The 21,599-nt window shown below is 53.4% G+C and overlaps 1 protein-coding gene across 1 annotated transcript; it reads left to right on the top strand.

Annotated features, from left to right (window-relative positions):
• The first annotated feature begins 3,868 nt into the window (after positions 1–3,868).
• On the top strand, positions 3,869–4,801 carry LOC119696843 (olfactory receptor 14J1-like). The gene has a single exon (XM_038126681.1). It carries the CDS (start codon positions 3,869–3,871, stop codon positions 4,799–4,801), a length of 933 nt encoding a protein of 310 aa, XP_037982609.1.
• Positions 4,802–21,599: the final 16,798 nt, after the last annotated feature.

The raw sequence follows: 21,599 nt of genomic DNA, 5'->3' as shown, positions 1-21,599 counted from the left end.
AACCTGCTCCTTTTTATTTTCACCACCCTCGCTATGAAGTCAAGGAACCAGAGAGGTTTGTTGCAGCCATCCTCACTGCGACAATAACTAACCTATCACAAGGGGTCCAGGTCGTGGTTGCTGTGGCTCGAAACTAAGGGAAGGGTCCCTGTGGCCGTTGCCAGGGCACTGGTGGTATCAACAAGTGTCACTGCAACTGTACCTGGAATAGCCCTGGCACCGCTTTGTCCCGAGGGTTGCCATGGCAGCCGAGGACAGCAACAGCTCTGCAGGCAGGTGGCCATGGAACCTGGCTGCAGAAATGGCTCCTTGGGGTAGTTTCCAAGGAAACATGAACTCATGTGGGCTGCCATGGCAGCCAAAGCCAGCAGAGGGGTCAGTGCAGTGTCCATGGCAACAGTCCCTTGCAATGGCCCAGTGCAGGCTGGCATGATGATCCACCCTCACAGCCGGCCCAGGGCAGGTCTGCAGTGTTTTTGGTGGCGGCTTAGGCTTGGCACACACTGGATGAGGGTGTCTTTTTTCAACAGAGAAACTTCGGAGTTTCAGATTGCTAAAATAAAAGAAGGGAAATCCCTCTTTGCCTGAGTGCAGCCAGTTCTCCAAGCAAAGCAGGTCCCAGGTGAGTAAAGAGAGACAGGATGGGGTTGGAGAATGTGGAGCAAGGTTTTCCACACTGGGTCAGAGCTCAAGGAACAGCTTCTCTGAGCAGGCCAGACCTCCTTAGGAGAGTCCCTGAATCAATATCTGTCATAGAAGGCTGCAATCAGCTCTTGTGTAATAAGAAAAGGAGTAAAAGACACCCTTTTAATAGAAATATATATTTCCTAGAAGTTTTGTGAAATATTTCTCCATCAGTGCAGTTGGAAATCTTCCTGATGAACTGCATTAGAGCAGAGGGATATCAAGGCAGAGCCATGGTTTCTCAGGACTTGCTTCGTCCTAATGAGCCCTGTGGTACTTTTAGAGCTCAGCCTTTGAACTTCAGGGCCTGAGAGGAGATTGCACAAACCTTGCCAGGAGTCCGAGTCAGAGGAAATACCCAAAGTTTCTCAAAGCATGAATGGGTCCCACTGAGGTCCATCCCCAACACAGGCTCCTCATGGACTCCTTGGAGGAGCAAACTGGAGGCCAGGATAGCACAAAAACCTCTCAGAGACTCAGTGTGGAAAAGAAAATCCAAAGTACCTTTAAACAATTTGAGTATCTCAAAGTATTAATGAGCTGCACTGAATGTCAGTATAAAGCTCTCCAGGGACTCATTAAAGCAGATAATAGGGGCCATGATTGCACAAACCTCAACCAGAGTCTGTACCAAAAGGAAACACCAAGTACCTTAAAATTACTGAAGTACCTTGAAGCATTAATGAGCCCCCCTGAGTGTTGTTCCTGACAAAGCCTCTCCAGGGACTAATTAGAGCAGATAATTGGTGGCCATGATTGCAAAAAACCTCTCACAGATTCCGAAGCAAAAGCAAAAGCCAAAGTCCTTTGAAAAGCCTGCAGTCCCTGGGAGCATGAAGGAGCGCCCAGGGCCATTGCTGAGCAAGGCTCCCCAGGGACTCCTTCCAGCAGATCCTTGAGGCCACTGGGATGTGGGCTAGGGGGAGATGCTGAGGGCAGGACAAGGGGCTGCCAGGGGCCAGCCTGGCTGGGGCTGTGCCAGGAGGCTCCAGTGGCTCAGGACAAAGTGTCTCCTGCCAGCCCTTGGTGGCACAGAGCCTGCTGTGCCCCAGGACACCAAGCCTTGGCTTCTCTTTGTCCCCACCTGTCATCACTGCCTGCAGTTCTCTGCTCTGCCTGGGGCCTAGGGACACTTTCTCAGTCATGTCCCTCACTGGGACCCATTAAAAGTGAAAGAAACTTTGGAGTGTGATTCTGACTTGGAGTTCTGCAGAGGTTTCTTCAGCTGCATCTCAGGGACTGATGTTCAGGGCCTGAGCACAAAGCCCCAGAGGGTCATTAAAGGCCTTGTGCTGTTTCTGTGCTGCTGAGCTGGGCTGGGCTGCTGGCACAGAGGCAGCTCCTGGCAACCAAGAAGAGCTTCAAAAGCACATTTCTCTTGATGAGCAGCTCTTCTGCCAGCCCAGCAGGGCTGGGGCACTGCCTGCAGCCAGCCCAGGCACAGCACAGAGGCACAGAGAGCTTCAATCAGTCAGGGCTGGGAAGGTGCTGAGAAGTGCCTGGGGCAGAATCCCTGCCAGCCCTTGGCACAGGTACCTCTGGCTGCAGGACAATGCAGCTGCAGCTCCTGGAGTGATCTCCTACAGCTGCAACATCCCAATGCCTACAGACCCTGTGAGTACAACTCTGGGTATTTCTGGTGCAGGGGAGGTGAAATGCTCATGAAGCTCTGACATGCTGAGGGGTTCTGATCAGTCATATTATTATTTTATCAGTCATATTAATATTCTATTATTAGAAATAAAATATTTCCAAGACCAGGATTTTGATAAAAAATTAGGATGTTTCCTAAGATTTTGTATTCAGTTTCCTACTGCTGGGGAATGGCAGGGAGCGGAGGGATATAAATATTAAAGGTTGATTGCAAATTATTATTTATGAAATTTGACAACATCCTGGGATATCTGAACTGTTACTTTTAGTGATCAGTAGGTTCACAGGAGATCCCTAATGCACTTTCAGCCACTCTGCCCATGGACAGCAGCAGCATCACCTTTGCTGGACCCATCAGGCTCAGTCTGAGCTGTCCTTTCTCCAAGCTGCAAACAGAACCTGCCCCCAGCCAGTGCCCTGCAGACAGGCAGGGTTCTGTCAGGCCAAGGAGAGTGCCCAGAGATCAGGGGTCTGTGAGTGCTGGCAGGGAGAGATCAGGCACAGGGAATCACTTGCAGGAGGAAAATCTGCAGGAAGCAGAGAGAAGATCAGGGAAGGAGGGAAAACAAAACCCAGAAATGCTGTGGCAGGGACAGTTTAGAAATCTCCACAGGAGCCCCTCCAGTGCAGCCCCTCCCTCTGAACAAGCCCCCTCCCTCCTGTCGCCCAGCCAAGCCTCTGCCATCAGGGCTGGGGCTCCAAGGCGTGAAGCCCTTCCTGTGCAGGCAGAGCTGCAGCAGAGCCGTGGGGCAGCTCTGCAGCCCCGGGCCCAGTTCCCTCTGCAGAGCACAGGGCTGGGAGCAGCTGCCCAGCACTGGGGGCTGTGGCAGGGGGCACAGCTGGCTCAGGGTGACGCTGTCCCCAGTGCCCGGCTCTGGGCAATGCTGTCAGTGCAGCCAGGGAAGGAGCTGCATCTCCCTTAATCCAATGCCATCATAAGGACCCTTGGAAGTCTCCCTGAGATTTCAGTCCAAGCTGGGAGCTTCAATCTAGGATGCAAACCTGTCCTAGAGCATCTCTGCATTATAAGATTGATGGGAAAAGGCAGAGGGGTAGTGACACTGAAAATGCTGCTGAGTGGGTGAATGAGCAGTGTGAGTCCATGGCTACAAATGTGGAGCTGGGCTGTGGTGGATCCATCTGCTCTCAGCAGTACCTGGGGGTTTGTAAGAGAAACATGGGAGTGTGAATACACTTCATTTGAGAAAAGTGAAAGCCAGGACAATCTCCACACAGAATAGAGTGACAGACCATCTCCCCTCACTCTCCACTCATCATCTAGCCTCAGGGAACTCACTCTCTTCTTTTTGGGTGCAGCAGAAATGCTGAGGGTTTCTGATATCCAAGAACAGCAGGACAGATTCGGGGGAGCCTATAAAGAAAACCACAGAACTCGAAAACACAGAGAAGTGTCTGTGTGTGTTACAGTGGAGGGTGTATGGGAAATGGCTTTGATTGTGCTGACAGGTACCTCTTCCAACTCTTCACTGTCTTTTTCTCCACAGCAGCACCCAAAGCCCAGCCAGAGCAAATGTCCAACAGCAGCTCCATCAGCCACTTCCTCCTGCTGGTATTGGCAGACACGCAGCAGCTGCAGCTGCTGCACTTCTGCCTCTTGCTGGGCATCTCCCTGGCTGCCCTCCTGGGCAACGGCCTCATCATCAGCGCCGTAGCCTGCGGCCACCACCTGCACACGCCCATGTTCTTCTTCCTGCTCAACCTGGCCCTCACTGACCTGGGCTCCATCTGCACCACTGTCCCCAAAGCCATGCACAATTCCCTCTGGGACACCAGGAACATCTCCTACACTGGATGTGCTGCACAGCTCTTTTTCTTTCTCTACTTCATCTCAGCAGAGTTTTCCCTGCTGACCATCATGTGCTATGACCGCTACGTGTCCATCTGCAAACCCCTGCACTACGGGGCCCTCCTGGGCAGCAGAGCTTGTGCCCACATGGCAGCAGCTGCCTGGGCCAGTGCCTTTCTCAATGCTCTGCTGCTCACAGCCAATACATTTTCCCTGCCCCTGTGCCATGGCAATGCCCTGGGCCAATTCTTCTGTGAAATCCCACAGATCCTCAAGCTCTCCTGCTCCAAATCTTATCTCAGGGAACTTGGGCTAATTGCTGTTAGTGCCTGTTTAGGATTCGGCTGTTTTGTGTTCATTGTTTTCTCCTATGTGCAGATCTTCAGGGCTGTGCTGAGGATCCCCTCTGAGCGGGGACGGCACAAAGCCTTTTCCACCTGCCTCCCTCACCTGGCCGTAGTCTCGTGGTTCATCAGCACTGCCATATTTTCTCACCTGAACCCCCCCTCCATCTCCTCCCCATCCCTGGATCTGGCCCTATCAGTTCTGTACTCGGTGGTGCCTCCAGCCCTGAACCCCCTCATCTACAGCCTGAGGAACCAGGAGCTCAAGGCTACAGAGTGGAGACTGATAACTGGATGCTTTCAGGAACATTAAACTGATGACCAATTTAAAACCTCATTTGTAATAAAAGTCATCATTGATACTGGTTGGTGTCACTGAGGAGGTTCTTTTGCTGTGTTTTATTTTTTTCATATTTTCCACAAAGCAAGTTCATTGTTTGTGCCATTTCTCATTTTGTTTGTCTCTACCGTTCCTGTGGCCACAGACTGTGTCAATGAGGGGCTGTGCTCTTGGTGGCTTTAAAGGAACTAAAGGATCTCCCAGCAGAGTTTTCTGCAGAGATGCCCTTTTGTGGCCTCCTCTGGAGCTGCAGCAGCAATGTCTGTGTGCAGAGCTGGGCGCAGATCAGTGCAGGCCCAGCAGCTGTGCCCAGCAGCAGCAGCACTTGGTGTTGCCAGTGCTGCTGCCGTGGCCCTGCCCCGCTGCCCTGGTGGCCCTGGTGTTGCTGTAGGGCCTGAGTGCTCTCGGGGCCGGGCACAGTCGTGGGGGTGGCAGTGCTGGGGCTGCAGTAGGGACAGGCCATGGGCACTGCTGGGGCAGCGCTGACACCTCAGGCCAGGGCCTGGGGGCTCAAGGCTCCTTGCCCAGGCTGTCTCAAGAACATGGCCAGGCCAATGCACAGCACAGAAAACCCCCGTGAGCAGCCCCAGGGTGGCCGTGGGCAGGCTGGGGGCAAACAGCATGGCTGGTGCTCTGCAAGGGCCCTGGGGCACACGGGAAGGAGCAGCAGAACAGGGGCTGATCCATCCCCAGAGCGCTGGACAGCCCAGGGCAGCGTCCCAGAGCATCCTCATGGAGCTGCCAACAACATCCCCCCTCTGCAGCCCTGGCCTCTCCCCCAGCTCACACAGGTGCCGCATCTTTGCAGGCACAGGCACGGCAGCACTGGCTCAGGAGCCCCTGTTTGCATTGCACAGAGCAGGCGGGAGCACCCCCATGCTGTTGCTGTGGGGACATGAACCTGAGGGAGCACAAATGCCAGCAGCCCCTGGGGCCAGCAAGGGCTGGGGGGACACCAGGGAAAGCACTCAGCTTTGTGCTGGCCTCTGTAGTCAGCCAGAAAGTTTGTTCCCATCAGCTGGGAGTTTCCTGTCCCACTGCAGACACTGTTGCTCAGAGCCAGGGCTGCCTGGCAGCCACCCCCAAACTGCCCTGAGCATTTCCTTGGTTCACTTTTTCTTCCTTTACTCTTTCCTGGTAAAACTTCCTTCCTCTTGCCCAGCCCTGCACACAGCCCATCCCTGTTTGCCCTTTCCTCTCTGGCCCCACTTCCGATTGCAGTTCCTGACTTGGCCCCATGGGAACGGCCCTTGGGGAGCAGGATCATCCTCCAAGTGCTGCAGGAATTGTCTGCAGGCTCCTGCAGTGCCTCCTGCTGCTCCCTTGCCACAGGCACCCCAGGCCAGGGGGACCCATCTGGGCTGCTGTGTCTGCCTGTGGGGCTCCCTGTTCTGGGCCATGAGGAGGAGCTGCAGAGGCTCTGCAGGACTGACAGGATGGGCTTTGGGGCTGGCAGGAGAAGCTGAGGCACCTGGGCTGCTGGAGCTTCTGGGGAGGAGACCCAGGGCTCATCCTGCAAGTGCTCCAAGGGTGGTTTCAGAGAATCTCAGAATCAGCAAGGTTGGAAAAGACCTTGGAGATCATCCAGTCCAAGCTGTGCCCTGACACCGCCTTGTCTCTACTGAGCCTCCTCTTCTCCAGGTTAAACAACCCCAGCTGCCTCAGCTGCTCCTCACAGGACTTGTGTTCCAGACCTCTCAGCAGCTTTGTTGCCCTTCTCTGGACTTACTCCTGCCCCTCCACGTCCTTCCTAAATTGGGGGGCCCAGAACTCGGTGCAGCACTCAAGGTGCTGTCCAACCAGAGCCCAGCACAGGGGAAGAATCACTGCCCTGCTCCTGCTGGCCACACCATTCCTGATCCAGGCCAGCAGGAGCCATTTGCCTTCTTGGCCACCTGGGCACACTGCTGGCTCATGTCCTGCCTGCTGTCCGTCAGTCCCTGCCAGTCCCTTTCTGCCTGGCTGCTGTCTAGACACTCTGTCCCCAGCCTGTAGTGCAGCAGGGGTTGTTGTGGCCAAAGTGCAGGACCTGGCACTTGGACTTGTAAAACCTCACCTTGTTGGATTTGGTCCCTGGATCTAGCCTGTTCAGGGCCCTGTGCAGAGCCCTCCTGCCCTCCAGTAGATCAGCACTCCCAGCCAGCTTGGTGTCATCTGAAAGTTGTCTGATGGTGGACCTAACTCTCTCATCCAGATTATCAGTGCAGATATTGGAATGCACGCTGGCTGGCTCTGATCACTCGGCCATCCTGTGGGCACCCTGTGATGGCACTCAAGGTGATCTTTTCCATAACCTTGCCGGGCACCGAGGTCAGGCTGATAGGCCTGGAGCTCCCCAGAACCTCCTTCCAGCTCTTCCTGGGGATGGGCTCACACTGGCACCTCCAGTGCTCTGGCATCTCCCCGCTGAGCCAGGACTGATGGGAAATGGTGGAGAGCAGCTTGGGGAGCTCATGCTGCAGCTCCCTCATGCCCCTGGGATGGATCCCATCTAGTCCCAGAGACACCTGTGAGCATCTGAGTGGCTCAGCAGGTTACCAAGTGCTTCCTCCTGGATTCCAGGGGGCTGTTCTGCTCCCTGTGCCCGTCTACCAGCTCAGGAGAACGCTTGTGCTGAGGACAACCTGTCTTGTTGTTAAAAATTGAAACAAGCAAGGTGTTAAGCAATTCAGCCCTTTCCTTATCTTCAGTTACCATATTCTTCTCTGCATCCACTAAAGAGTAGAGGTTCTCCTTCTCCCTCCTTTTGCTATAAATTTTTTACAAAAAACATTTGTATTTTTTGCAGAAGCCACCAGGTTAATTCTAATTACACATTCATTTCTCAAGTTTTCTTCTTTCATAACGTAACAACTTCCTTAAACCCTTTTTGAGGTGCCGGTCCTTTTTTCCCCCAAGTTCCCACAAAAGCTGCATGGACAACCAGGACAGTCATTTTCCTCACTAGCTCATCTTTTGCCACAGGCTGCTCCTTCCCTATTAAGATTACTTTCTTGAAATGTGTCCATCCTCCCTGGACCCCTTTGTTTCTAAGGGCTGTTTCCCTTAGAAAAAACAGTACCTGATTCAGTACTCCCAAAATCAGCATCCTAAACAGGCCAAGTCCTTCCTAATTCCAGGGTAGAAGTTTTGTTGCTGCCCCTCCTTCTTTCCCAGAACATTGAAAACTTGATTATTTCATGGTCACTGTGCCCCAGGCAGCCTCCAACCCCCACATCTGCCACCAGCCCTGCTCTGTTTGTGAACAGCAGGAGACAGAGCTTTCCTTGGCAGTGGAGTGTTACCAAAAATTCGCTAAAACAGAAAACTCCACCACAAAACACCAATGCAGCATTAAGAAGCAGCATTCTTTATTCAGCCAGATACACGGGGGAAAGCTCCTCCCAAAGCCGTGTGTGCTGAGTACAGGAAAGTTTCTGTTTATTTTCTGTATTTTGCACACATATTCATTGATTGTCCTGGACTAAACACACATCTGATAATCATTTCTCCAAAATCATTAACAGATTTCCCCTCCCCTTTTGCATGTGTTCTTCTGTCCTGGGGGTCTCTCTGGTGGTCCCTGGTGGTCGTGGACCCCAATGTCCCAGTGGGCCTGGCTGAGCTGGCAGGACACTGAGGCTGGTGAACTTCCAGTTCCCCTTCTGACACAATGGGTATTGTGTGGTTTCCATAGGCCTGGGGTTTTGGAGAACAAGCTCCAGGTGTCAGCTCACCTGGTGGAGGCAATTGATTATCTGGTAACATGAGGTCACAGAGTGTGCTATGACATCACAGAGTGGGTTATGTGAGGTCATGGAGCAGCTACGACATCATAGACTGCCTCTGTGACATAACAGTGCCAGCTATGAGATCACAGAGCAGAGGTCTGACATCACAGAGCAGACTATGACATCCCAGAGGGGCTGTGTGACATCCCAGGAGGGCTGTGTCAGGTCACTGGGTTGGTCACTCTGCCCCAGCTGCCCCCTCACAGTTTCTCCCAACAAGTCCAATGCTGTTCATGCCCAGTGGGGTCCCTGTCCCCCGGGATCCCCCCAGCCCACCTGGAGCCACAGCCTCCAGCAAAGGATGTTCCACAGGATCCACCCCAGAGCCTGACATGGGGACAAGGGGCCAGGGCTGTGTGACCAGGACATCAAGGCCGGGGATTATCCAGATCACTGGGGCCTGGTTTGGGTTCGCCATGGCGGGAAAGATGTCTGGCAGGTGGAGCAGGGTTAGGAAAGGGCCTCCAAGGTGGGGCTGGAGCCCTTGGGCTGTGAGCAGAGGCTGAGGGAGCTGGGCTTGTCCGGCCTGGAGGAGGGAAGGCTGAGGGGCTCCTCATCCCAGCCTGGCAGTGCCACCAGGGAGGTGCTGGAGAACACAGAGCCAGGCTCTTCACCGGGGGGCCTGGTGGGAGACAAAAGCCAATGGGTGGAAGGGGAAAGAGGGGAGATGAGCCAGGACAGGAGGAGATGAAATGAGTCAGGCTGGTTTCAGCATTTCCTCAACACCAAAAGCAGCCTGAGCCCCTTCTTCATCCACCACTGACACCTTTGGAAATCAGGAATTATTTGAGCTGTTTTGCCCCTACTGCAGGACGAGCATCCTTATACTTGTCAAGAACTTAATTGTGTTTATATGTATCACAGAACCATGTTTGTCTGAAATTAATTTGAGTATGGAAATCACTTCCGAATGGTGGACTCAGCAGATGCTGCTGGGACATTGCACATAGCTCAGGGAAGAGTGTGATTGGTATTAAATTGTGCCCAGTTCTACTATAGTCTGTTGGCCATGAAGAGAAACTTTCTGTGCCTCTGAGTCTCACCAGTTCCTGATCCCCAAAGGACACAAACCTGATGAGTTGTGGCTCCCACTCCAGTGGTGGCTCTTGGACCTCCCTCCATCCCCAGAGCAGAGCTCCCTTGTCCCAGAAAGTCCCTGGCAATGCAGGGATGAAGGAAACAGGACAGGCTGTGGAGATCAGGGGCAGGGTGTGGCCAGGGATTTGGGGTGGCTGTGAGCCCAGGGCAGGACTCGGCCCTTAAGTGCTCAGCACCTCAGCCAGAGGGGAGCAGGGCACCCAGGCATACTCCTTTGGCCTTGGCCAAGCTCCTTCCCCCAAGGCTGGAGCTGAGTCCTGTGGCAGCTGCAGCTGCTGGTGTGCCCTTGCCAGGGGCTGAGGCCGTGGGGCCAGTGGCCAGAGCAGCCTGGGCTGAGCAGAGCTGTGGGGCCAGAGGCGGCTGGGCTGGGCTGGGCTGGGGAGAGGCCCTTGGTGCTGCCCAGAGCTCAGGGCAGCTGGCAGAGCTTGCAGGGAGCTGGGCTGGGCTCAGAGAGCCTGGCCCAGAAACCATCAGTGTTCATCTCAGCCTGGCTGAGCAGGCAAGGGCAGGACTCAGGCCAGGCCTTGTGGGGCAGGGCCAGCGCCTGTGCAAGGCATTGAAAACAGGCAAGTGCCCCATAGAGGAGGCTGCTCTCTGCCATTATTGGTATGGACAGAGCAGGGAGGGGGCCCAGGACATTTGTCACTGCCAGCCTCTGTCCCCAGCCCTTGGCAGCCCTGACTGCTGAGCCCAGCTTTGCCCTGGGCTGACTTTGGCTGTGGCCCAGCTCCATCCTCCTGCAGGGCTCAGGGCCTGTTCCCAGCCATGGCCAGCCCTGGCTGCCTCTCTACTGGCCCAGAGGCCGGCAGAGCCCGGGGCATGGCTGTCTGTGCAGCCCCACAGGTGCCAGGGGCTCTGCAGGAGCTGGCAGAGGCTGCCCAGCAGGGAGGCCACGGGGCACAGAGCCCCAGTGCTGCTGTGGGCACCACGGCACAGGGGCCCTTCCCAGCCGCAATGCTCCTGGCCTGGGCTGGGGCTGCCCAGGGGCTGGGGCACCATGGCTGGGCCAGCACAGGGCCACAAAGAGGCTATGCAGCCGGGCCAGGCACAGACAAGCAATTGCTGAGCATGGTCTGCGCTGGCCAGGCCTGACTGTGCCAAAGGCAGAGCTCAGCTGCCCTTGCTGCCTGCAGGAACAGTCAGGAGCCCAAAGAGCCTCCATGGCTGTGCTGGAGAGCAAGGCTGCAGGAGGGAAATGCAGGGCTGCTGCGCCATGGCGAGGCCATGGAATTCCAGCACACACCTCAGTTCTCTGATGATCCCGGCACCATGCTGGGCCCTGTTTCAGACTGCAGCAGAGCAGATGTTGATGGCACAGGAGCCCTGCGGGGCTGGCAGGGACCTGCAGCTTGCAAGGTGCTCTGCTCTCCCTCAGCTGCTCTCAGAGAGATCCAATCCCAGCTCAACACCTCAGGGCACAAGTGGCACTGCTTGTTCATGGGCCCACAGCTGATGTCTGCCTGGAATGGGGCAAATTTTAATACCTGCTGGTTTCATAATATACAAGCAAATCTTTATTGTCTGGGTCATTTGAGCACTTTTAAGAAATGGCAAAATTTTCCCCCAAGGAACAGGAATTTCCTGGAAGTGTATTGATGTCAGGAGAAGAAATACTGATCTTCCCATCTGCTTGTGTCACCAATATTCAGTCTATTATATAATCTCTCTCTTTTCCATCAAGTGTTTCCAGCTCTCCTGGTTAAATGGCCATGTCGAAGGACATCTCTTCCCTAGACCAGCTTGATCTATATTCTTCACTTTGCTCCCAGATCTCCTCCTCCAGATGCTCTCTGGTCATTCAAGTGCCTCTCAACTGACTGGCTTTATGCTTTGAGCTTCAACGAGTTGCCCCGTCTTTTCAAAGTTCAAATAAATATCCCATTAGTCAACCCCTTAATTGTGTTTATATGTATCACAAAATTGCATTTTCTTATATCTTTGTCTAAAAGTGCTCCTCTATGGAAATGCCTTGGGGATCGGGGACATGTCAGATGCAGCTGGGAAATCACAGAGAGCTGAGGGAAGAGCTGTGATGGTGATTAAACTGTTCCAATGTTCAACTTGTGTTTGTTGGCAAGAAACCATTCTGTGCCTCTGAGGGTCACCAGTCCCTGACCCCCGAAAGACACAAACCTGATGAGCTGTGGCTGCCACTGCAGAGCACTTGGACCTTGGCTCTGCACAGGAGAGCTCTTCATCCACTTTCTCTCTTTTACTCCCTCTGGGCATGGAGGGAGCTCCTGACTGCAGCCTGTGACTCGTGTCTGCAAAGAGCAAATCTGGGCAGAATTTGGGCACAGAGGGTTTGTGGGGACCTTGGGATCTGTGCTGGGCACAGAAGGTGTTTTCCACTTCTCTGAGACTGTCTGCTGTGCAAAGTGGATTTAATATGCAGCAGAGGAATGACTTTTGCATTTGATGGAGCTGTGCCTTGCCTTGGCTTTGTTGGCTGACAAGAAATGAACATGCCTCTGTGTCTCGGGCAGCTCCTTCTGCAAGGAAAGCAGGTGGGAGTTGGAGCCAAGGAGCTGAAAGCTGCAGGTGCAGCCTGGGCTGGAGGGAGCTCAGATTTGCACAAGGCTGCTCTGAGTGCCAGGCCTTGGATGGGGGAAATAGTGGGGAGGGGGTAGGGACAGAGTCTGATGGATTGTCAGCCATGAAGGGTCTTGATTTTCATATCAATTCAAACTGCATGAGGAGGTAGTTGGATTCAGTGTCAATTGGAGATTGCACATATCAATGTATGATCAAGAAAAAAAAACCTAAACAGGAGCAAAAACCAATTTCCTCACTATCTTTGTAAGTATAATATATTCACTTTGAATACACTGCTGGAATAGGTCTAATTAACCACAGAAGATTTGCAAATTAAATCAAATTATTCCCAGAGGCTTGGCTTGTTCAGGTGTTCTGAATGTTCATGAGCCCTGGGACACTGAATTCCTGCACGAAAGAGCTGAAGGCTGAACAAGCCTCTGGAGCAGTACAATTCAGCAGCAGCCTCCAAGTTGCTGAGGATGTCAGCAGCCCCCACTGAGTCCATCCCTGGCCAGAGCCCGTGGGGGAATGGGCAGACAAGGAGAGCATCCCTGGGGCTGGGGCAGCACAACTCAGAGGCACCAGCGGCTCCAGCTGGGAAATGGAGTGTGGAATGTGGCTGGGAGAGCCCTGCCTGGGCTGTGCCAAGCAGGACACATGAGCCCCTACTACCATCCCCAAAAAATTCTCTCAAGGAGACATTTAAAAGGAATTACAATTGTTTGTGTTCTCTGAGTTGGACTCCCTGGAGAAATACCATCAAGAGGTTCTCAGGAGCTCCAAACAACCAAACAGCCTTTACTGGGAACTTTAGAAAATCAGAGAAACTTTGGCAAAAGGTTTAATATGACATTGTAGTGCTTTTGGTTTGTTAAATTAAGATTGTTCTATTTTTGAGATTTCTTAAATAGTGTATTGATGCGTGTGGTAGGTTATAGTGTCAGTAATTATTCATGTATTTATTTTGTTGTGAGATGAGATTTTAAAAAAGGCAAAGTAGGCTTAAAATTTTAAAAGGGTAGAAAAAAAATTTATTAAAAGTAAATAAATGAAAAAAGGTAGCAAGAATTAAAATGAACTCTTTAGGACACTTTTTTTCTTTTACAATTTTTTTTGTTTTTTTACTGACCCTGTAAAAAACTAAACCTAAAATTTCTAGTTAATTCACTAGTTTTAGAATAGTCTTTTTTAGTTTACTTAGGGAGAGAAGTCTTTCTTGTTAAGGTTATGGACATTTTTTTACAAGAGAAAAAAATATATTTTTTTGGTTCCTAATTTTGTCATGGATAACAGTTGTCTGGGGAGCTTTGTTATTGTGAAGTTCTTTTTATTGCTAGAAGATTTTATACAGCTTGTTCATGGGCCATGACAACTTATGGGCCATTGTTTTAATACTGAGTTGTTTAAAGGGAAAAGTTTTCATTATAGATTTTTTAAATTAATTTTATCTCTGGGAGTAGAGATCCTCTCTTGAGGGTAGTGGATTACTTTTTTTCTGATTAAACTTTTGATGAAATTTCAGTTATTTCAATATTTGTTTATTTCATTATGGAGGTTTTAGTGTGATACTCATTTGAATGTTTTTGTTTTTTATAGTTTTATGTGTTAAAAAGAAAAAGAGCTGGTAGTTTGCAAACAAAACTCAGCACCCCACGTTCCTGGTCTCAGTTTGCAGAGCTCCATGGGCACTCTCAAAGCAGCCCGAGTTGGCACAGGTGGCAGCTTGGCCCTGGGCAGCATCTTGTTATTCGTGGAAATCTAGCAGGAAGCCGGCCCCGAAGGGCCGAGGGCCTACCTGGTACTGCAAATGCTTCTGCCCGGGTAAATAAAACTCAGTACCCCACAGTCCTGGTCTCATTTTGCAGAGCTCCGTGGGCACTCTCAAAGCAGCCCGAGTTGGCACAGGTGGCAGCTTGTCCCTGGGTGGCATCTTGTTATTCGTGGAAATCCAGCAGGCAGCCTGCCCCTGAGGAACAAGGGCCTACCTGGTGCAGACAAAGGCTTCTACCACGGATACCAAACCTCAGGTCCCACGTTCCTGGTCTCAGTTTGCAGAGCTCCATGGGCACTCTCAAAGCAGACCGAGTTGGCACAGGTGGCAGCTTGGCCCTGGGCAGCATCTTGTTATTCGTGGAAATCTAGCAGGAAGCCGGCCCCGAAGGGCCGAGGGCCTACCTGGTACTGCAAATGCTTCTGCCCGGGTAAATAAAACTCAGTAACCCACAGTCCTGGTCTCATTTTGCAGAGCTCCGTGGGCACTCTCAAAGCAGCCCGAGTTGCCACAGGTGGCAGCTTGTCCCTGGGCGGCATCTTGATATTCGTGGAAATCCAGAAGGAAGATGGCTCCTAAGGCCTGTGGCCTACCGGGCACTGACAAAGGCTTCTGCCCTGGGAAACAAAATTCGCCACCCCACATTCCTGGTCTCATTTTGCAGAGCTCCATGGGCACTCTCAAAGCAGCCCGAGTTGGCACAGATGGCAGCTTGTCCCTGGGCGGCATCTTCAGATTCGCGGAAATCCAGCTGCCAGCCGGCCCCGAAGGGCCGAGGGCCTACCTGGTACGGACAAAGGCTTATGCCCCGGAAAAAAATTTCAGAACCCCACATTCCTGGTCTCAGTTTGCAGAGCTCCATGGGCACTCTCAAAGCAGCCCGAGTTAGCACAGGTGGCAGCTTGTCCCTGGGCGGCATTTTCAAATTCGTGGAAATCCAGAAGGAAGATGACGCCGAAGGGCCAAGGGCCTACCTGGTACTGACAAAGGCTTCAACCCCGGAAAACAAAACCCACCACCCCACGTTCCTGGTCTCAGTTTGTAGAGCTCCGTGGGCACTGGCAAACAAGCCCGAGTTGGCAAGGGTGGCAGCTTGTCCCTGGGCAGCATCTTCAGATTCGCGGAAATCTAGCAGACAGACGGCCCCTAAGACCGAGGGCCTACCTGGTACGGACAAAAGCTTCTGCCTCAGGAAAAAACCTCTCTTCCCACGTTGCTGGTCTCAGTTTGCAGAGCTCCATGGGCACTCTCAAAGCAGCCCGAGTTGGCACAGATGGCAGCTTGTCCCTGGGCGGCATCTTGATACTCGCAGAAGTCCAGAAGGAAGATGGCTCCTAAGGCCTGTGGCCTACCTGGTACTGACAAAGGCTTCTGCCCAGGGAAACAAAATTCGCCAACCCACGTTCCTGGTCTCACTTTTCAGAGCTCCATGGGCACTCTCAAAGCAGCCCAAGTTGGCACAGGTGGCAGCTTGTCCCTGGGCAGCATCTTGATATTCGTGGAAATGCAGCAGGCTGCCAGCCCTAAAGGACCGAGGGCCCACCTGGTACTGACAAAGGCTTCTGCCCGGGAAAACAAAATTCAGCACCCCACATTCCTGGTCTCAGTTTTCAGAGCTCCATGGGCACTCTCTAAGCAACCCGAGTTAGCACAAGTGGCAGCTTGTCCCTGGGCGGCATCTTGATATTTGCGGAAATCCCGCTACCAACCGGCCCCTAAAGGTCGAGGGCCTACCTGCAACTGACAAAGGCTTCTGCCCCGAAAAACAAAACTCAGCACCCCACATTCCTGGTCTCAGTTTGCAGAGCTCCATGGGCAGTCTCAAAGCAGCCCGAGTTGGCACAGGTGGCAGCTTGTCCTTCGGCGGCATCTTGATAATGGCGGAAATCCAGCGAGCAGGGGGCCCCTAAGTGCCGATGGCCTACCTGGTACTGACAAATGCTTCTGCCCAGGAAAATAAAACTCAGCACCCCACGTTAATGGTCTCAGTTTTAAGAGCTCAATGGGTACTCTTAAAGCAGCCCAAGTTGGCACAGGTGGCAGCTTGTCCCTGGGCAGCATCTTCAGATTCGCGGAAATCTAGCAGACAGACGGCCCCTAAGACCGAGGGCCTACCTGGTACAGACAAAAGCTTCTGCCTCAGGAAAAAACCTGTCTTCACACGCGTCTGGTCTCAGTTTGCAGAGCTCCATGTGCACTCTCAAAGCAGCCCGAGTTGGCACAGATTGCAGCTTGTCCCTGGGCGGCATCTTGATACTCGCAGAAATAAAGCAGGCATCCAGCCCCAAAGGGCCGAGGGCCTACCAGGTGCTGACAAAGGCTTCTGCCCCGGATACCAAACCTCACTTCCCACGTTCCTGGACACAGTTTGCAGAGCTCCATGGGAAGTCTCAAAGCAGCCCGAGTTAGCACAGGTGGCAGCTTGTCCCTGGGCGGCATCTTGATATTCGTGGAAATCCAGACGGAAGCTGGCGCCGAAGGGCCGAGGGCCTACCTGGTACTGACAAAGGCTTCAGCCCCGGAAAACTAAACTCACCACCCCACGTTCCTGGTCTCAGTTTGCAGAGCTCCATGGGCACTCTCAAAGAAGCCCGAGTTAGCACAGGTGGCAGCTTGTCCCTGGGCGGGATCTTGATATTCAAGGAAATCCAGAAGGAAGATGGCTCCTAAGGCCTGTGGCCTACCTGGTACTGACAAAGGGTTCTGCCCAGGGAAACAAAATTCGCCAACCCACGTTCCTGGTCTCACTTTTCAGAGCTCCATGGGCACTCTCAAAGCAGCCCAAGTTGGCACAGGTGGCAGCTTGTACCTGGGCAGCCCCTTGATATTCGTGGAAATCGTGCTGCCTGCCGGCCCTAAAAAACCGAGGGCCCACCTGGTACTGACAAAGGGTTCTGCCCGGGAAAACAAAATTCAGAACCCCACATTCCTGGTCTCAGTTTTCAGAGCTCCATGGGCACTCTCAAAGCAGCCCGAGTTGGCTCAGGTGGCAGCTTGTCCTTCGGCGGCATCTTGATAATGGCGGAAATCCAGCGAGCAGGGGGCCCCTAAATGCCGAGGTCCTACCTGGTACTGACAAATGCTTCTGCCCGGGAAAATAAACCTCATCACCCCACGTTAATGGTCTCAGTTTTAAGAGCTCCATGGGTACTCTTAAAGCAGCCCAAGTTGGCACAGGTGGCAGCTTGTCCCTGGGCAGCATCTTCAGATTCGCGGAAATCTAGCGGACAGAGGGCCCCTAAGACCGAGGGCCTACCTCGTACAGACAAAAGCTTCTGCCTCAGGAAAAAACCTCTCTTCCCACGTGTCTGGTCTCAGTTTGCAGAGCTCCATGGGCACTCTCAAAGCAGCCCGAGTTGGCACAGATTGCAGCTTGTCCCTGGGCGGCATCTTGATACTCGCAGAAATCCAGCTGCCAGCCGGCCCCAAAGGGCCGAGGGCATGCCAGGTACTGACAAAGGCTTCTGTCCCGGATACCAAACCTCACTTCCCACGTTCCTGGTCACAGTTTGCAGAGCTCCGTAGGCACTCTCAAAGCAGCCTCAGTTGGCACAGGTAGCAGCTTGTCCCTGGGCGGCATCTTGATATTCATGGAAATCCAGAAGGAAGATGGCTCCTAAGGCCTGTGACCTACCTGGTACTGACAAAGGCTTCTGCCCAGGGAAACAAAATTCGCCAACCCACGTTCCTGGTCTCAGTTTTCAGAGCTCCATGGGCACTCTCAAAGCAGCCCAAGTTGGCGCAGGTGGCAGCTTGTCCCTGGGCGGCCCCTTGATATTCGTGGAAGTCGCACAGGCTGCCGGCCCTAAAGGACCGAGGGCCCGCCTGGTACTGAAAAAGGCTTCTGCCCGGGAAAACAAAATTCAGAACCGCACATTCCTGGTCTCAGTTTGCAGAGCTCCATGGGCACTCTCAAAGCAGCCCGAGTAGGCACAGGTGGCAGCTTGTCCCTGAGCGGCATCTTGATATTCGTGGAAATCCAGAAAGACGATGGCTCCGAAGCCCTATGGCCTACCTGGTACTGACAAAGGCTTCTGCCTCTAGAAAAAACCTCTCTTCCCACGTTGCTGGTCTCAGTTTGAAGAGCTCCATGGACACTCTCAAAGCAGCCCAAGTTGGCACAGATGGCAGCTTGTCCCTGGGCAGCATCTTCAAATTCGCAGAAATCCAGCTGCCAGCCGGCCCCTTAGGGCCGAGGGCCTACCTGGTTCTGACAAAGGCTTCTGCCCCCAATACCAAACCTCACTTCCCACGTTCCTGGTCTCAGTTTGCAGAGGTCCATGGGCACTCTCAAAGCAGCCCGAGTTGGCACAGGTGGCAGCTTCTACCTGGGTGACATCTTGATATTCATGGAAATCCAGAAGGAAGATGGCTCCTAAGGCCTGTGGCCTACCTGGTATTGACAAAGGCTTCTGCCCAGGGAAACAAAATTCGCCAACCCACGTTCCTGGTCTCAGTTTGCAGAGCTCCATGGGCACTCTCAAAGCAGCCCGAGTTAGCACAAGTGGCAGCTTGTCCCTGGGCGGCATCTTGATATTCGCAGAAACCCGCTGCCAGCCGGCCCCTAAAGGTCGAGGGCCTACCTGGTACTGACAAAGGCTTCTGCCCCGAAAAACAAAACTCAGCACCCCACGTTCCTGGTCTCACTTTGCAGAGCTCCATGGGCACTCTCAAAGCAGCCCGAGTTGGCACAGGTGGCAGCTTGTCCCTGGGCGGCATCTTGATATTGGCGGAAATCCAGCAAGCAGCCAGCCCCTAAGTGCCAAGGGCCTACCTGGTACAGACAAATGCTTCTGCCCGGGGAAATAAAACCCACAAACCCACGTTAATTGTCTCAGATTTCAGAGCTCCCTGGGCACTCTCAAAGCAGCCCCATTGGCACAGGTGGCAGTTTGTCCCTGGGCGGCATCTTCAGATTCGGGCATATTCAGCTGCCAGCCGGCCCCTAAGGACCAAGGGCCTACCTGGTATGGACAAAGGCTTCTGCCCCGGAAAACAAAACTTAGAACCCCACATTCCTGGTCTCACTTTGCAGAGCTCCATGGGCACTCTGAAAGCAGCCCGAGTTAGCTCAGGTGGCAGCTTGTCCTACGGCGGCATCTTGATATTGGCGGAAACCGAGCGAGCAGCCAGCCCCTAAGTGCCAAGGGCCTACCTGGTACTGACAAATGCTTCTGCCCAGGGAAACAAAACTCAGCACCCCACGGTCCTGGTCTCATTTTGCAGAGCTCCATGGGGACTCTCAAAGCAGCGTGAGTTGGCACAGGTGGCAGCTTGTCCCTGGGCGGCATCTTCAGATTCGCGGAAATCCAGCAGGCATATGGTCCCTAAGGGCCGAGGGCCAACCTGGTACTGGAAAAGGCTTCTGCCCGGGAAAACAAAACCCACAAATCCACATTCCTGGTCTCAGTCTTCAGAGCTCCATGGGCACTCTCAAAGCAGCCCGTGTTAGCACTGGTGGCAGTTTGTCTCTCGGCGGCATCTTGATATTCGCGGAAATCCAGCGAGCAGCCGGCCCCTATGTGCCAAGGGCCTATCTGGTACTGACAAAGGCTTCTGCCCCGGAAAACAAAACTCAGCACCCCACGTTGCTGGTCTCAGTTTGCAGAGCTCCATGGGCACTCTCAAAGCAGCCCCAGTTGGCAATGGTGGAAGCTTGTCCCTGGGCAGCGTCTTGATATTCATGGAAAACCAGCAAGCAGCCGACCCGTAAGGAACAAGGGCCTACCTGGTATGGACAAAGGCATCTGCCCCGGAAAACAATACACAGCACCCCACATTCCTGGTCTCAGTTTGAAGAGCTCCATGGGAAGTCTCAAAGCAGTGCGAGTTGGCACAGGTGGCAGCTTGTCCCTGGGCGGCATCTTGATATTAGTGGAAATTCAGCAAGCAGCCGGCCCCGAAGGGCCAGGGGCCTACCTGGTACTGACAAAGGCTTCTGCCTGGGGAAATAAAAGCCACCACCCCACGTTAATGGTCTCAGTTTGCAGAGCTCCATGGGCACCCTCAATGCAGCCCGAGTTGGCACAGGTGGCAGCTTGTCTCTGGGCGGCATCTTCAGATTCGCGGAAATCCTGCAGGCTTCTGGCCCCTATGGGCCGAGGGCCTACCTGGTACTGACAAAGGCTTCTGCCCGGGAAAACAAAACCCACAAACCCACGTTCCTGGCCTCAGTTTGCAGAGCTCCATGGGCACTCTCAAAGAAGCCCGAGGTACCACAGGTGGCAGCTTGTCCCTGGGCGGCATCTTCAGTTTCGCGGAAATCCCGCTGTCCCCCGGCCTTGAAGGGCCGAGGGCTTGATTGTATTGACAAAGGCTCCTGCCCCGGAAAAGAAGACCCACCATCCAAAGTTGCTGGTCTCAGTTTTCAGAGCTCCATGGGCACTCTCAAAGCAGCCCGAGTTGTCACAGGCGGCAGCTTCTCCCTGGGCGGCATCTTGATATTCGTGGAAATCCAGCATGCAGCATACCCCTAAGGAACATGGGCCTATCTGGTACAGACAAAGGCTTCCGACTGGGAATACGAAACTCACCACGCAACGTTCCTGGTCTCAGTTTTCAGAGCTCCGTAGGCACTCTCAAAGCAGCCCATGTTGCCACAAGTGGCAGCTTGTCCCTGGGCGGCATCTTGATATTGGCGGAAATCCAGCAGGCTGCCTGCAATCATGGACCAGGGTGCTACCTGGTACTGCAAATGCTTCGGCCCCGGGACACAAAACCCACCACCCAACGTTCCTGGTCTCATTTTGCAGAGCTCCGTGGACAGTCTCAAAGCAGTCCGAGTTGGCACAGGTGGCAGTTGCACCCTGGGCAGCATCTTGATATTCGTGGAAATCCAGCATGCAGCATACCCCTAAGGAACATGGGCCTACCTGGTACAGACAAAGGCTTCTGCCGGGGAATACAAAACTCAGTACCCCACGTTCCAGGTCTCAGTTTGCAGAGCTCCGTGGGCACTCCCAAAGCAGCACTAGTTGCCACAGGTGGCAGCTTGTCCCTGGGCAGCATCTTCATATTCATGGAAATCCAGAAGTCTGCCTGCCCTTAATGTCAATGGGCCTACCTGGTACTGCAAATGCTTCTGCCCGGGGAAAAAGAACTCAGCACCCCACGTTCCAGTTCTCAGTTTGCACAGCTCCATGGGCACTCTAAAAACAGCCCGAGTTGGCACAAGTGGGCAGGTTGTCCCTGGGCAGCATCTTGATATTTGTATAAATGAAGCAGGCAGCTGGCCCCGTAGGCCCGAGGGCCTTCCTAGTACTGACAAATGCTTCTGCCTGGAGAACAAAAGCCACCACCCCACGTTGCTGGTCTCATTTTGCAGAGCTCCGTGGGCAGTCTCAAAGCAGTCCGAGTTGGCACAGGTGGCAGTTGTCCCTGGGCAGCATCTTGATATTCGTGGAAATCCAGCATCCAGCATACCCCTAAGGAACATGGGCCTACCTGGTACAGACAAAGGCTTCTGCCCGGGAATACAAAACTCAGCACCCCACTTTCCTGGTCTCAGTTTTCAAAGCTCCATGGGCACTCTCAAAGCAGCCCAAGTTGGCACAGGTGGCAGCTTGTCCCTGCGCGGCATGTTGATATTCGTGGA

This window comes from Motacilla alba, unplaced genomic scaffold (assembly GCF_015832195.1).
Source record: "Motacilla alba alba isolate MOTALB_02 unplaced genomic scaffold, Motacilla_alba_V1.0_pri HiC_scaffold_50, whole genome shotgun sequence".
Classification (NCBI taxonomy): Eukaryota; Metazoa; Chordata; class Aves; order Passeriformes; family Motacillidae; genus Motacilla; species Motacilla alba.
Note: the sequence above shows the minus strand (reverse complement) of the source record. Positions and strands in the feature narration are given on the sequence as shown.